This window comes from Mesocricetus auratus, unplaced genomic scaffold (genome assembly GCF_017639785.1).
Source record: "Mesocricetus auratus isolate SY011 unplaced genomic scaffold, BCM_Maur_2.0 Super-Scaffold_100014, whole genome shotgun sequence".
Lineage (NCBI taxonomy): Eukaryota > Metazoa > Chordata > Mammalia > Rodentia > Cricetidae > Mesocricetus > Mesocricetus auratus.
The window spans coordinates 62,514,326-62,527,170 of record NW_024429197.1 but is presented as its reverse complement, the minus strand read 5'-3'; the positions used below and the strand labels follow the sequence as shown (position 1 = coordinate 62,527,170).

The following is a 12,845-nucleotide window of genomic DNA, read 5'->3' as shown; positions in this document are numbered from 1 at the left end:
CTTATAAGCTTAGTTGATGAAAAGAGCTGCAGGGTTTGTGAGATTACTTCCCAGTCTTCAAGTTCTCCTGAGTATGATGCTATCAAAGAGCACTGCAGTGAGAAATACTTGATGTAAAGAACCATTTATATGGTAAACTTCCATTTTGAAAAACTACAGTCACCAATACCACCCTGGGCAGTTAGCAGCTACTAAGCTAAGGCCCTCCTCGGGAAAACAAATCAAAAACAAAACCCCCAAACATATGACGTGCTACAGGTTGAGATGAATAGAAACATTTTTATCAATCCCTGTGATAAAACATCACAACCAAGCGCTTTAGGGAGGGAAGGGTTTATTTGGCTTATAGGTTACAGACCTTCTTCAGTGAAGTCAACATGGGAACTCAGAGCAGGAACCTGGAGGCCGGAGCTGCAGTGGAGACCTTGGAGGAGTGTTGCTTACTGGTTTGCTGCCCCTAGCTTATTCATCTTGCTTTCTTACACTCTCCAGGACTACCTGCCCACAAGTGGTATTACCCAGAGTGGGCTGGACCCTCCCACATAATCATTAATCTAGAAAATGCCCCAGAGATTTGCTCACAGGCAGTCTGATAAAGGTACTCCTTTAAACTGAGGTTTCTCTTCCCATGTTAAGTTCAACTTATGTCAGCATGAAAAAACCAAAACATTAATAAATGTACACAGTTACTATAAAGAATTCAGATGTACCCAGAAACAAAATAAACAAAAAAATTCACTTCATTAGTGTAGTTCAGAATCCCATCTATATTTATGCAAATGATCCTAATTAAACTCAGTGGATCACTAGAGAGAGAGAGAAGATGAAAAGATAATGAAGTATGATCACAATATTTTAAATGTATGTATAAATTTGTGAAAAATTAAAGTAAAATACTTTAATTGTATTCAAAATTTACTAATTGGTACTGAATTTAATACCTTTCTACCTTCAAGACCACCTAAACATATCTTTGCACAGATAACTCAGTATTTCAGAGAAAAGCCAAGAAACCAACGCCTGACAACAGGCACCCATGGCTTAAACTGTTTTTAAGCCTTTATCTCTAAATCATCTCAATTCCCATCTAAAATATTTATAATGCCTATGGAAATAGCAATCAACAGATTTTCTTCTGAATTTTTAATATTTTGATATTCATGACTTTTATAATGCATTGATATTTGGTGGATAAATGTAACTCCCACCTGTTTGGAATTACCCTAGCTGTGAAACACAGAACCAGGAAGGAAATCTTTTCGCTCCATTACTGTGCTCATTTTAAAGCAATCCCACCAGGATTGTCTTAAGGTTTACCAATCAATAAAAATCAACAGCTCTCACTCGGTGAAGGAGTTGAGGCTCCTTTGAAAACCATGAAAAACTTTCAAATCAGTTTCACATACCTATCCCGGGTTAGTCTGGCAACAACTACCGGTACAATGAGAAAAACAAAAACAAACACAAAAAGATCTACTTACTACAATAATGAAACAGCTTGATTCACCATTGGCCTATCATTTACTCCCCTTTATTATTCTCTTAAAGCCGTTCCCTCTCAGTAAAAATCTGAACTGCCCACAACCTCCCTGGACGAGACACAGATCCATTTTTTTGCTTTCGTGGGATTTATTTGTCCCTTTACAACACCGTGAACACCCGGGGGCCAAAAGAAACGGCAGTTCCTGTGGTCACAGTCTTCTTCGTATGTCTCTTAGCGAAGCGCATCCCCCAGTCCAGGAGCGCAAAGAAAATGCACGCACACAAGGCTTGCTCTTCCTGCCGTGCACCCGGGGACAGGAGACCGCGAGTAGACCGCCGGTGCTTTCAAACAACTCGGTGGGCCTTCCCTTTGGGGTCTGTCAGGATAATTACACCCCAACAGGCAATACCTGAAGAAAAAAGAGGGGTGGAGGGGGGCTTTGATCCATTGCATTCTAGTTTACCCCGCGCTCCACAGGGGGCAGTTTGTGCAAACCCTGCACTGCTGGAACCCGGCTGCCCCTCCTGCCCCCCACTTCTCCCCCAGCGCCCCAGGGCCACCCGGCTCACTGAGGCCGATGACCATCTGCGCGATGTTGCCCGGCTGCGGCGGGATTCCCAGCTTCATGGGCCTCCTGGCCACCAAGTAGACGTAGGCGCCCGCCCCCAGCAGCGCCGACCCCGACAGCAGGCGGCAGCTCCAGCAGTTTTTGAAAGGCGCGTCCTGCGCCGGGGAGGGCGGTGCGGCGGCTTCCGCCGGAGGGTTAGCGGGGGCGGCGGCGGGAGCAGCCCCGGGACGCTCCGAACTCCCCGACAGTGAGGACCCCATGCTGCGACGGGGCGCGCGCGCCAAAGCCTTCTCTCCGGGCCGACGTAAAAGGCTGCCGGAAAGCAGCACGCCGGCGTAAAAAGCCGCAGGGCCTCTGGGAAGTGTAGTTGCGGCGAGCCAGGAGGCAGGTGCATGTGGGCGGAACTACAGCTCCGGGGAGAACGTCTTGTGGACCTTAACCTACAAGTTTTAGCCCAGGATGCCTCAGCACGGTGTTTTAGGAACTCTCGTCTCGACTAGTTTCTGAAAGTCTGCATTTCAGTCTCCTTAGAGGAGAAATACGGATCTGTAAGCTTCCTGATTAACACAACCTAAGGCCCCGACGTGAGGTGTTAGAATCAAAGACTAGATTTCATACATTCTTATCCAAGGGCTTAACTATTGCGATTCTGTGCATTCTGCCCTTTCTCGACATGCTAGTTTTATCTACGACAAAACTGATAAGTGTGACAGCTATAGTTACTAACAAACCTCTTTACATCGGTACTGGCTCATGTTAATTTTGGTAAGCAGTACATATTGAGAAAATTATCCATTTCTTTTAGATTTTCCAAATTGGTCATAGAAAAGGGTTTATTTTTAAAATTTTAACTTTTTTTCAAAATTTAAATTAGAAACAAGTTCGCTTCACATGTCAATCCCAGCTCCCTCTCCCTCTCCTCCTCCCCAGCCTCCTGCCCAAATCCCCACTCTGTTCTTCAGGGAGGATGAGGCCCTCAATGGTGGATTTCGAGAGTCTGCCATTTTGTTCAGGCTGAGAGAGCATCCCTCATTGTGGAATGGGCATCCAAAGTCCATTTGTATTCCAGGGATAAATACTGATCTACAACCCAAGGCCCCATATATTGCCTAGGCCTCCTCACTGACACCCATATTCAGAAGGTTTGGATCAGCCATCAGTCTGGGGTTCAAGAGCTCCAGCTTGTTCAGGTCAGCTGTTTCTGTGGGTTAAATCAGACCAGTGTTGACCCCTTTGCTCATCAGTATTCCTTCTCTGTTGTGGCAACACCAGACCTTGAGCAGAGAGACCCACATCCCCATCAGCCTGGGAGTAGGCAGCAGTAAGACAATGTTTACTAAAAACATGTTTACTAAAAACAATACAATGCCAGGGGCAATAAGTTCCTGAAAAGGGCTGGCCCATGGGAACTGCCTTGACCTCGACCTTTTCCAAAGACTAACAGCCTCTTTCTAGCCACCCACCCCCACCTCTGGTGTCAGGGTATATAATAAGCAGCCAGAGTAGGAATAAAAGAGAGCCTTCTTGAGGAGCCTTGGGTGTTGTCAATCCCCGACACCCTCCGCACATTCTCTGACACAGGCTGTGCAGCAGGCGCAGGCACTCTGTCACTGGATTCCAGGAGTTCATTTCAATGTTCATCTGTGGGAGTCTTCCTCTGCTTCCATCAGCCACTGGATGAAGGTTCTCTTTCCCAGACTCTCTGGCAGTGGGATGAAGGTTTTTAAAATATGTCCTCATGATCCTCTGGGTTTCCTTGGTGTCTGTTGCTATATCTCACTTTCATTTCTTATTTTGTTAATTTGGAAATTCTCTGCCTTTTAGTTAAAGTTAGTAAAGCTCTGTTGATCTTGCTGATTTTTCTCCAAGAACCAAGAGTTGATTTGATTCTTCTCATTGTTCTCTTAGTTTCTATTCTATTGATTTCAGCCACAAGTTTGCTTATTTCTTGCCATCTACTCCTTTGGGTGTGATTTCTTATTTTTGTTCTAGAACCTTACGGTGTTCATTTGAGTTGCTAGTATGAGATCTATCCAGTTTGTTATGTAGGCACTTAGTGCTAGTAACTTGCTTCTTGGAAACACTTTTGTTTTGTCTCATAAGTTTGGGTGTGGTATGTATTCATTTTCATTGAATCCTAGAAAGTCTTTGTTTATTTCTGTCTTGACACAATTTTCATTCCGTAGACAGTTTTGCAGTTCACATCAGTTTGTAAACTTTCTGTTATTTCTCTTGTTGATATCTAGTCTCGTTCCATGGTGGTCTGATAGAATGAAAGCAGTTATTTCACTTTTCTTGTTTCTGTTGAGACTTGCTTTGTGTATGAGTATGTAGTCAATTTTGGAGAAATTTCCACAAGGCACAAGGAATAATGTATATTCTTTTGTGTTTGGGTGATAAATTCTATAAACATCTGTTAGGTTCATTTGGTTTATAATGTCAGTTAGCTCCAGCATTTTTCTTTTTAGTTTACATGACTTCCCTATTGTTGAGAGTGGTGTACTGAAGTCTCCTACTCTCAATGGATGAGGGATCATATGTGAATAACTGCTGTAGTGTTTCCTTTTCAAAAGTGGTTGTCATTGGATTTGGAGCATAGATTTTAAGAATTGAAGTGTCATCTTAGTGGATTATTCCTTTGATGCATATATAGTGTCCATCACTGTCTCTTCTGATTAGTTTTGGTTTGCAGTACATTTTCCTAGATATTAGAATAGCTATGCCAGCTTGAATCTTAGGTACATTGGCTTGGAATATCTTTTTCCAAGATCCCTTTACCCGGAGGTAATCTCTATCTTTGATGTTGAGGTATGTAATAAAAGTATAGGTCCTGTTTTTCATCCATTCTATGTTTGTGCCTTATTATTTTTGAGTTGAGACCACCGATATTGAGAGGTATTGATCACCAATGATTGTTTATGTCTATTGTTTTGTTTTTTGTTGGTGTTGTTGGTGGTGGTGGTGATGGTTGTGATAGTGGTGGTAATAGTGGTAATAACGGTGTGTGTGTGTGTGTGTGTGTGTGTGTGTGTGCGCGCGCGCATGTTTAGGCACATGCACATGTGTGCCTTTTTCCTGTATTTCAATTTTGTTGGGATCTGAGATTATTTATTCTCTTTGTTTTTATGGCTGCAGTTAACCTCTTTCAATTGGAGTTTTCCTTTTAGCAACCTCTATAGAGCTGGATTTGTAGATAAATAGTGCTTGCAATTGATTTTATCGTTTCATTTTCTGTATCTGTGGTATTGAGCATTTTGCTAGGCATAGCCATCTGGGCAGGCATCTGAGACCTCCTAGAATGAGCAGTAATCTGTCCAGGGCCTTCTGCCTTTTAGAGTCTCCATTGAGAAATCAGGTGTAATTATGATAGTTCTGCCTTAAAATGCACTTGGTCTTTTTCTCTTGCAGCTTTTAGTATTCTTTCTTTTTCTGTGTGTTTAGTGTTTTGATCATGTGGCTAGGAGACTTTCTTTTGTGATCCAATCTATTTGGTATTTTGTAAGCATCTTGAACCTGTATAGGCATGTCCTTTTTTAGGTTAGGAGACTTTTCTTCTATGATTTTATTGAAAATAAATTTTGGATCTTTAGACACAGATCCTTTTCTTCCTCTAATTCTATTATTTTTAAATTTTGTTTTTCATAGTCTCCAAGATTTCCAGGAAATTTTGTGTCAGGAAATTTCTAGATTTAATATTTTCTTTAACAAATATATCCACTGGAATTTTTTCTTCTATCTCTTGTATTCTGCTAAGGGAGGTTGGTAGTTTCTGTTCAAATTCCCAAATTGTTCCTTTCCAGCATTCCCTTAGTTTGAGTTCTCCTCATTGACTACACTTGCATCTTTATGTCTTGAACAGTTTTACTCATTTCCTTTCACTGCTTGTGTTTTCCTGGATTTCTTTAAGGAACATATTGATTTCTTTTTATGGAGTTCTATCATCTTCATATAGGCTGATTTTAGGTCTTTCTTTTGGCCTTTAGTTATGTTGAAATATTCAGTATCTGCATGGGGTATGATTGCTGGTCTTCACTGTATACATATTGCCGTGGCTGTGATTGGTTGTCTTTTTATACTGATATCTAAGTATCTGGGATTGGGATGATTATAGGCCTGGATGCTACTGTCTACTTGGATGAGTGCTTTGTTCCTTGGCTTCTTCTTCTTCCCTAGTTTGGTACCTGTGTGCTGCCTGGTAAGAAATTGTCTGTGAACCAATTTTCCTGGCATGATCACTTGGTGTGTTCCCAGGATATTCCTGCTGATGTTGGATGTTTAGATAATGGGAAGAATTGTGGAAGGAAAGCTGAAGAAGTTCTGTGTGATAAGCTGTGGGTGGTATCAGAGAGAAATGGTAGACCACAATGAATTTTCTGCTGTAGAGTGGGATAGGAGACTGGGAGCAGGTTGGATCTGGAGGAGCAAAAGAAGAGCTGTGGATCTCCAGGCAACCTACGTGTTTCCCAGGCAGGAGTGGCCCTTGGGTTAGCTGGGAGTGCCTTCTTGGTTCGGTTGGGGCTTTGGACAAAGCAATGTGTAGTAGGGCTTAGAATGGGAAGTTCTGAGGAATCCAGAGGAGATGGAGAAAGTTAGGTAGGGAAGGCTTTAATGGGTTTCTGTTTCAAGGTGGAGAAGAGACTGAGGAACTGAATCTGAGGGAACAAAGGACATTTTTCTCCATAAAAATATGTGAAAAAAATCTTCTAAAAATCTTCAGTCCAAATTTCTGCATTTACATCTGTGGTGGGCCTCCAGTTTTAAGAGAGAAAAAGATGACAGATGGATTTTTACCTTTCAGAGTTGAGGTTTAGACAGTGCCAAAGATGATAACATTTTCCTACTTGTTTGGGCTTTCTTCTGTTTAAAAGATTTCCCCAATCCAGTTCTTGCAGACTATAGTATCTGCTTTATGTGGGGTCCTGTGATTCACGTGATAAATGGGCCTGTTCAGACAAAGTCACCTCATAGGTTTAGAAAATCATGTGCACAATTTTACTTTAAGAAACAGCCTATGCAAGTTACTCTGAATCAAGTATTATGCTTCTCCCCATTGCTAATGGGTATGGGTGAGATAATCTTCATTAGTCCCATCGGTGTTGGTGTGGACAATGTTCCAGGTTGTGGTCTGTTACATCAGTAACATTTGAAGACGAACAACAGAGATGTACAAGATGATGGGGCCTCTCTCCTGTGACTTAGGAGCCTGGAATAAATGCAGAGGAACTATAGTCTCAGGTCTTCAGTTTTTTTCTTTCTCTAAACATATCTGCTGATACACATTCTTTCTTTCTTTTTTAAAAATAAACCTTTTTATCTTTCTTAGTGCATTAATGGATATTTTGATCCTCACCATAATCCACTTTCTGTTCTTACACATATGATAGCTTCATTTTTTCCTCATTGCTTTTAGAAATGGTGTGTGTGTGTGTGTGTGTGTGTGTGTGTGTGTGTGTGTGTGTAAGTAAACTAGAGCCATGGTGACATCTGGGCCTGGGCTCCTGCAGAGGACCATGTCTTTGTCTGTAGTCCTATCACAGCTGGGGTCTGCATTGATGTTCACAGTTTCTGAAAGGCCAAAAGGATGCCCAGATTCTGTGATGGAACTGAGGGTCATATTGTTGCCAGAGCTACGCAGATCATGGTGACTTATGCTGACCCTGTGGCCAAGGGTTGTGTCTGGGTTCTTTTTTTTTTTTTTTTTTTTTTTTTTTTGGTTTTTCAAACAGGGTTACTCTGTGGCTTTGGAGGCTATCCTGGAACTAGCTCTGTAGACCAGGCTGGCCTCGAACTCACAGAGATCCGCCTGCCTCTGACTCCCGAGTGCTGGGATTAAAGGCGTGCGCCACCAACGCCCGGCATGTGTCTGGGTTCTTGACCCTACTGCAGCTGTTGGGATACCCCGAATTGAGGAGGGGTCCCCAAGCTGGATTCGTCACCCCAAGAATCAAGAGTCCACGTGCCAATTGATGCAACACGCAAGAGGCTTTAATTAGGCGTCTGCAGATGGGCCTCTCGGTCAGCTTTTAGACCGATTGGCCACGAGGTTCAGTTACAATCAGCTTTTAAAGACAAAAACCACAAGCTTTTGGGAGGGGTCCTTATCTCGTGACGGGGGAAGGGGGTATGTGACTCCTGTCCCGAGGAAGTAGATGTCCTTCACATCAAACTTTGGCATGAGTTAATTATCTCTCCCTAAGTAAATAGTGTTATCTCCTTGTTTCCCACTAGTCTTTTTTGCCCTGGTCAGTTCTTCACAGGTGGCAGCCCATAATTTGTGGATTTACAGCCCTTCTGCAATTAAGGTCTCTAAACCATACATTCCATTCTGTGGTATGGCCGGTTCCTGGGATGGGGTCCTTTGTTCACTTCCCAAGTTCTCTAGTGGGGTGCCCTCCCTGTTTAAGCTTATATTTTATTTCTATAAATTTGGGGTCTTACACAGCTAGGGTCTATGCTGAGGTCCATTGCCCGTTTCATCACAGTGACCCATGGAAACCACACGCTGATTCATGTGTTGAAGTATATTGGCTGTACTGAGTTGGTCCTGCCCCTTGCTGGTCTCAGGAGAGTCACTCCTCTTCACTGGAGAGCTGACCCTAATGTCACTGCACCAGCCAAACTGGTCTCTTTCTGACCCTGGGATAGCAGACCACTATGACTCTAGCATGGAAGAGCAGGCCCTGGTATTCAGAGGAGAGCTGCCCACACCCCTCTACCACTACACTCACTCTTGAGAAAGCTGAGCCCATCACCATGAGCATGGGAGAGGTCGCTCTGCCACTCACCTGAGAGGATTTGTCTTGACTGCTGGATTGACCAACTCAACTACCACTCAAGCACACATTCAAGGCTTTGAGTAGGCCCAACATCTACACCATCCATGGCCTGCTGGAGTACATGAAGGCACAGGATCTCCATGACTAGGGCAAAAGCAGGATATCAAAGAGAGGTTTTGGTGATGGCCCAGTATTGATGGTGTAACACAAGTCAGAAGCCTTGAACCCCAACAATAACACATTACACAATAAACATTTGTAAGTAAAGCTGGAAGACAACATGGAGCAATAGGAGGCTTTGGTACCCATTTGTTGGGCTGTTTAGGAAGGATTAGGATGTGTGGGTTAGTCACTGGGTGTGTACTTTAAGGTTTCAAACACCTATGAAACGACCAATGTTGCTTTATGTGCCTATACCAAACATTCAAATATGTGAGCCTATTGTGGTCATTCTCATTCAAACCACCACACAGGGCAAAAAGAAATACAAAATGTGCAGTTTGAAAAGAAAACAGAGCACCAGGAAATTTAATGTTGGAACCAAGGCTTTTGCTGAAGGAGATAATGAAAGGCCTATGTAAAGTGGAATAAAGGGAGTAGAGTTGTAAGAGAAAGACCTTACCCACGTAAGCTTCCATCTTGTAAAATTTCCAAAAGAAAGACCTAAGTAATTGTCTTTTACTAAAAATAAGCAGCAAAGGATAATTTATGCAATTGTAATTCAAGATGGGGACCATGTTCCATTCCAAGTTGACAGCTGAATTTGGCAGCCTCAGCCATGTGATTATGGATTTCGAGTCATGAAGGATATATGAGTAATATGGCTGTAGAATCTTATTCTGCAAGTAAGGAGAGCCCCTGTGGTAGCTTGAGTGAAGATGGTCTCCATAGGCCTATAGGGAGTACACCATTAGTAGGTATAACATTGCTGGAGTAGGTTTGGCTTTGATGATGTGAGTGTGTCAGTGGGGGTGGGCTTTGAGGTCTCAAATGCTCAAGCCAAACTGAGAGTTTCATTGTCTTCCTGCTGCCTACCCATATGGGAGTAGAACTCTTAGCTACCTCTCAAGCACCATGTGTACATGTGTGCCGCCATGCTTCTCACCATGACATTAATGGGCAAAACTTCTTAACTGTAAGCTACCCCAATTCAATATTTTCTTATAAGAGTTATCATGGTAATGGTGTCACTTCATAGTAGTAAAAACTCTATCTGATGCACTGAGACCAGGCACATGCAGGAAAAATCTCTGCATGGAGGCCTTAATAGTCCACTACATGTAGCTAAGGAGGTGAAGCTTGGACTGTTTTAAAGAACCCAAGATGTTAGATATGCCAGAACTGCATGATACCTTTGAAGGAAAGCTAATTACATTTGTAGAACAAAGTCAGAGTGAGAGGTAACAGAACTAAAGATTTGGTGTTTGCAATACTAAGCTTCAATTTTACTTTGATTCATTCTTTGCTCCCTATGTCCTCAATTCCTCCTTTCTGGAATGGTAATATATATTCTCTGGCAGTGTATGTTGGAAGTGTATAATTTGTGTTTATGTCTTACAGTAGATTTCAATTAAGAGATTACTCTGAGTCTCAAAAGAGACTGTGGACTTTGAAATTGCAATGGTGAAAGACTTGGGACTCCTAAACTAAATTCATTTAGAAATATGGTGACCATAAGCTTATTAGTGCCAGGAAATGGAGTGTGATATTATAAATGAGAATAGCCTCCATCGACTCATATATTACTAGTATTCTTGGTCTAAAGTTGGTAGGACTATTGAGGAAAGATTAGGAGATATGGCCTTTACCGAGGAGGTATATCACTGGGGGTAAAACTTGAGGTTTCAAAAGTCCATGTCCATTCCCAGCTAGCTCTCTCTGTCTTGTGGTTATTATCTCAAGATGAGAGATCTCAGATAGTTTTTCAATGCCTTGCCTGCCTGTCGACTGCCATGTTCCTTGTCATGATAGTCATGGACTCGACCTCTGGAATTGTAAGCCCCCAATAAACTCTTTCTTATAAAATTTTGCATGGTCTTGATGTCTTAGCACAGCAATAGAAAAGTAGTTAAGACTCCTACTCAATACAGATTGCTTTGCTTAAAAGACTAGAAATACCCCAGATGACAAAGTCAATCTGTGTTTGACAAGCACAGCAGAATTGTCTTTCTTAAAGGAGTGATATCATTATACCTTGCCTATTGTGCATAATGTACCCATCCTTTACTGTCTTCTTTTAAAAGTAATTTATATAATTTTCATGTTGGTTTCTTATTCCTTGGAGATAATGTTCATGCATGAACTATTAGTATATGTTCATTTATATGCATTTTTGAAGCATGCTCATACTATTTATCATGATGGTTCTTTTTTTTACCTAATTGATATGCAGTAGATGTCTGTGTGCTTCCTTACTGATACATAGTCTTCAATCCATCTTTGATGAAGTGCTTTCCATATTCTGGGTACACATTAGCAAATTCAGGGTTCCTCTTTTGCTTTCTATAGTTTGAACTGACAAGAGGCTTGAAAAAATAAACAATTGAAAATGACATTCCTGAAGGTAGCCATCAAGTGTAATAAGGCTCAAGTCAAATGGCTGAGCTGTCACAGTAAAATACAGCCTATTGACTTCCTTCTCACTAGGGAAACGCACTGCATGCCACTTACCACAGACAGCCCAGAGAAAAAAGATCACCCTGAAAACTGCAGGAGGGAATGCCCTGTTCATCTTCAAGAGAGGCACAAGTCTGACTTGTTGGAGATAACCACATTTCTTATTCTTCTCTCATATATAACATACCAACTGCAGTTTCCCCTCCTTCCCCTCCCACTAGTCTCTTCCCCAATTTCCCCACATTCTGAGATCTACCCCTTTCACCTCCACACAGAAAAGAGCATGTGTCCCAGGGGCAGCAACCTAACACAGCATAACAAACTACTGTAAGACCAGGAACATACCATCATATTAAGGTTGGACAAAGCAACTCAGTAGAAGGAAAAGGGTTCCAAAAGTAGGCAAAGGAGTCAGAGATGTATCCCCCACAGTGCAGATCCTATTGTCAGGAATCCCACAAGAAAGCCAAGGTACTCATCTTTAACATATATGCAGAGGACCTAGATCAAACTTCTATGGGCTCCCTCATTTCTGCAAGCTCCCATGAAACCCGGTCAGTTGATTCTCATGGTATCCTTGACCACTCTGGTTCCTCTAATCCTTCCTTGTCTTTTAGGACTCCTAAAGCTCTGCCTAATGTTTGGCTGTGGCACTCTGCAACTGCTGTCATCAATTGCTGGAGGAAGTCTCTCTGGTCTCTTTGATAATGTTTCTGCTAGCCTCTGGCCCCAGAACACTCTGGATGCAGGACACATTGTAAGTTGGCTTTGTGGCTAAGTTGGCACCAAAATCCATCTACTTGAGGCCTTTCCTAGTTACAGAAGATGACTGGTTCAAACTCCCTGATCCCAATTATTAGGGGTCTTTGCTAGGGCCACTGTCATAGAATCCATGGAGTTTTCATTTAACATATTACTACTATAAAAGCAGACAGGTGGATTAATAGAATGAAATCAAATACCCTTGTATCAATCCACACATCTATGGATAACTGAAGTTTGATAAAGAAGCCAGAAATATGCAATGGAAAAAAGAAACCATCTTCAAGAAATAATACTGGTCTAAATGGATGTCAGCATGAAGAAGTAGGGTGGCTTTTACACAATGTGCACAAGTGCAATTTCCTTCTAAATATCTAACATTGTTGGTGCTCAAGCATAGCTCCTACTTCAAAGGGGAGAACAGATGGTGGTTTATTCTGGGGACAAATAATAACTATGGTTGGGGAACACAGATTCAGCTCACCCCCAAATTCCATGTTCAAATGTAGAAGTGGTTTCATGAAATTTTTGTAGCATCACCAAAGTCACAAATCATTATACTTTTCAAGCACATTGGTAGAAATATCAGAAAAGTAAACTATAGCCAAGTAGAGAAAGCTCATCTATAAGTCTCTGATGC

At 42.1% G+C, this 12,845-nt stretch overlaps 1 protein-coding gene across 1 annotated transcript; it reads right to left on the bottom strand.

Moving 5' to 3' along the window:
- Window positions 1–317: 317 nt before the first annotated feature.
- Dmac1 (distal membrane arm assembly component 1) lies at window positions 318–2,371 on the bottom strand. Its single transcript, XM_021230112.2, has 2 exons — window positions 2,053–2,371; window positions 318–1,892 (listed from the first exon to the last, which is right to left on the bottom strand). Exons 1-2 carry the CDS (start codon window positions 2,309–2,311, stop codon window positions 1,828–1,830), a joined length of 324 nt encoding a protein of 107 aa, XP_021085771.1. The 5' UTR covers window positions 2,312–2,371; the 3' UTR covers window positions 318–1,827.
- Window positions 2,372–12,845: the final 10,474 nt, after the last annotated feature.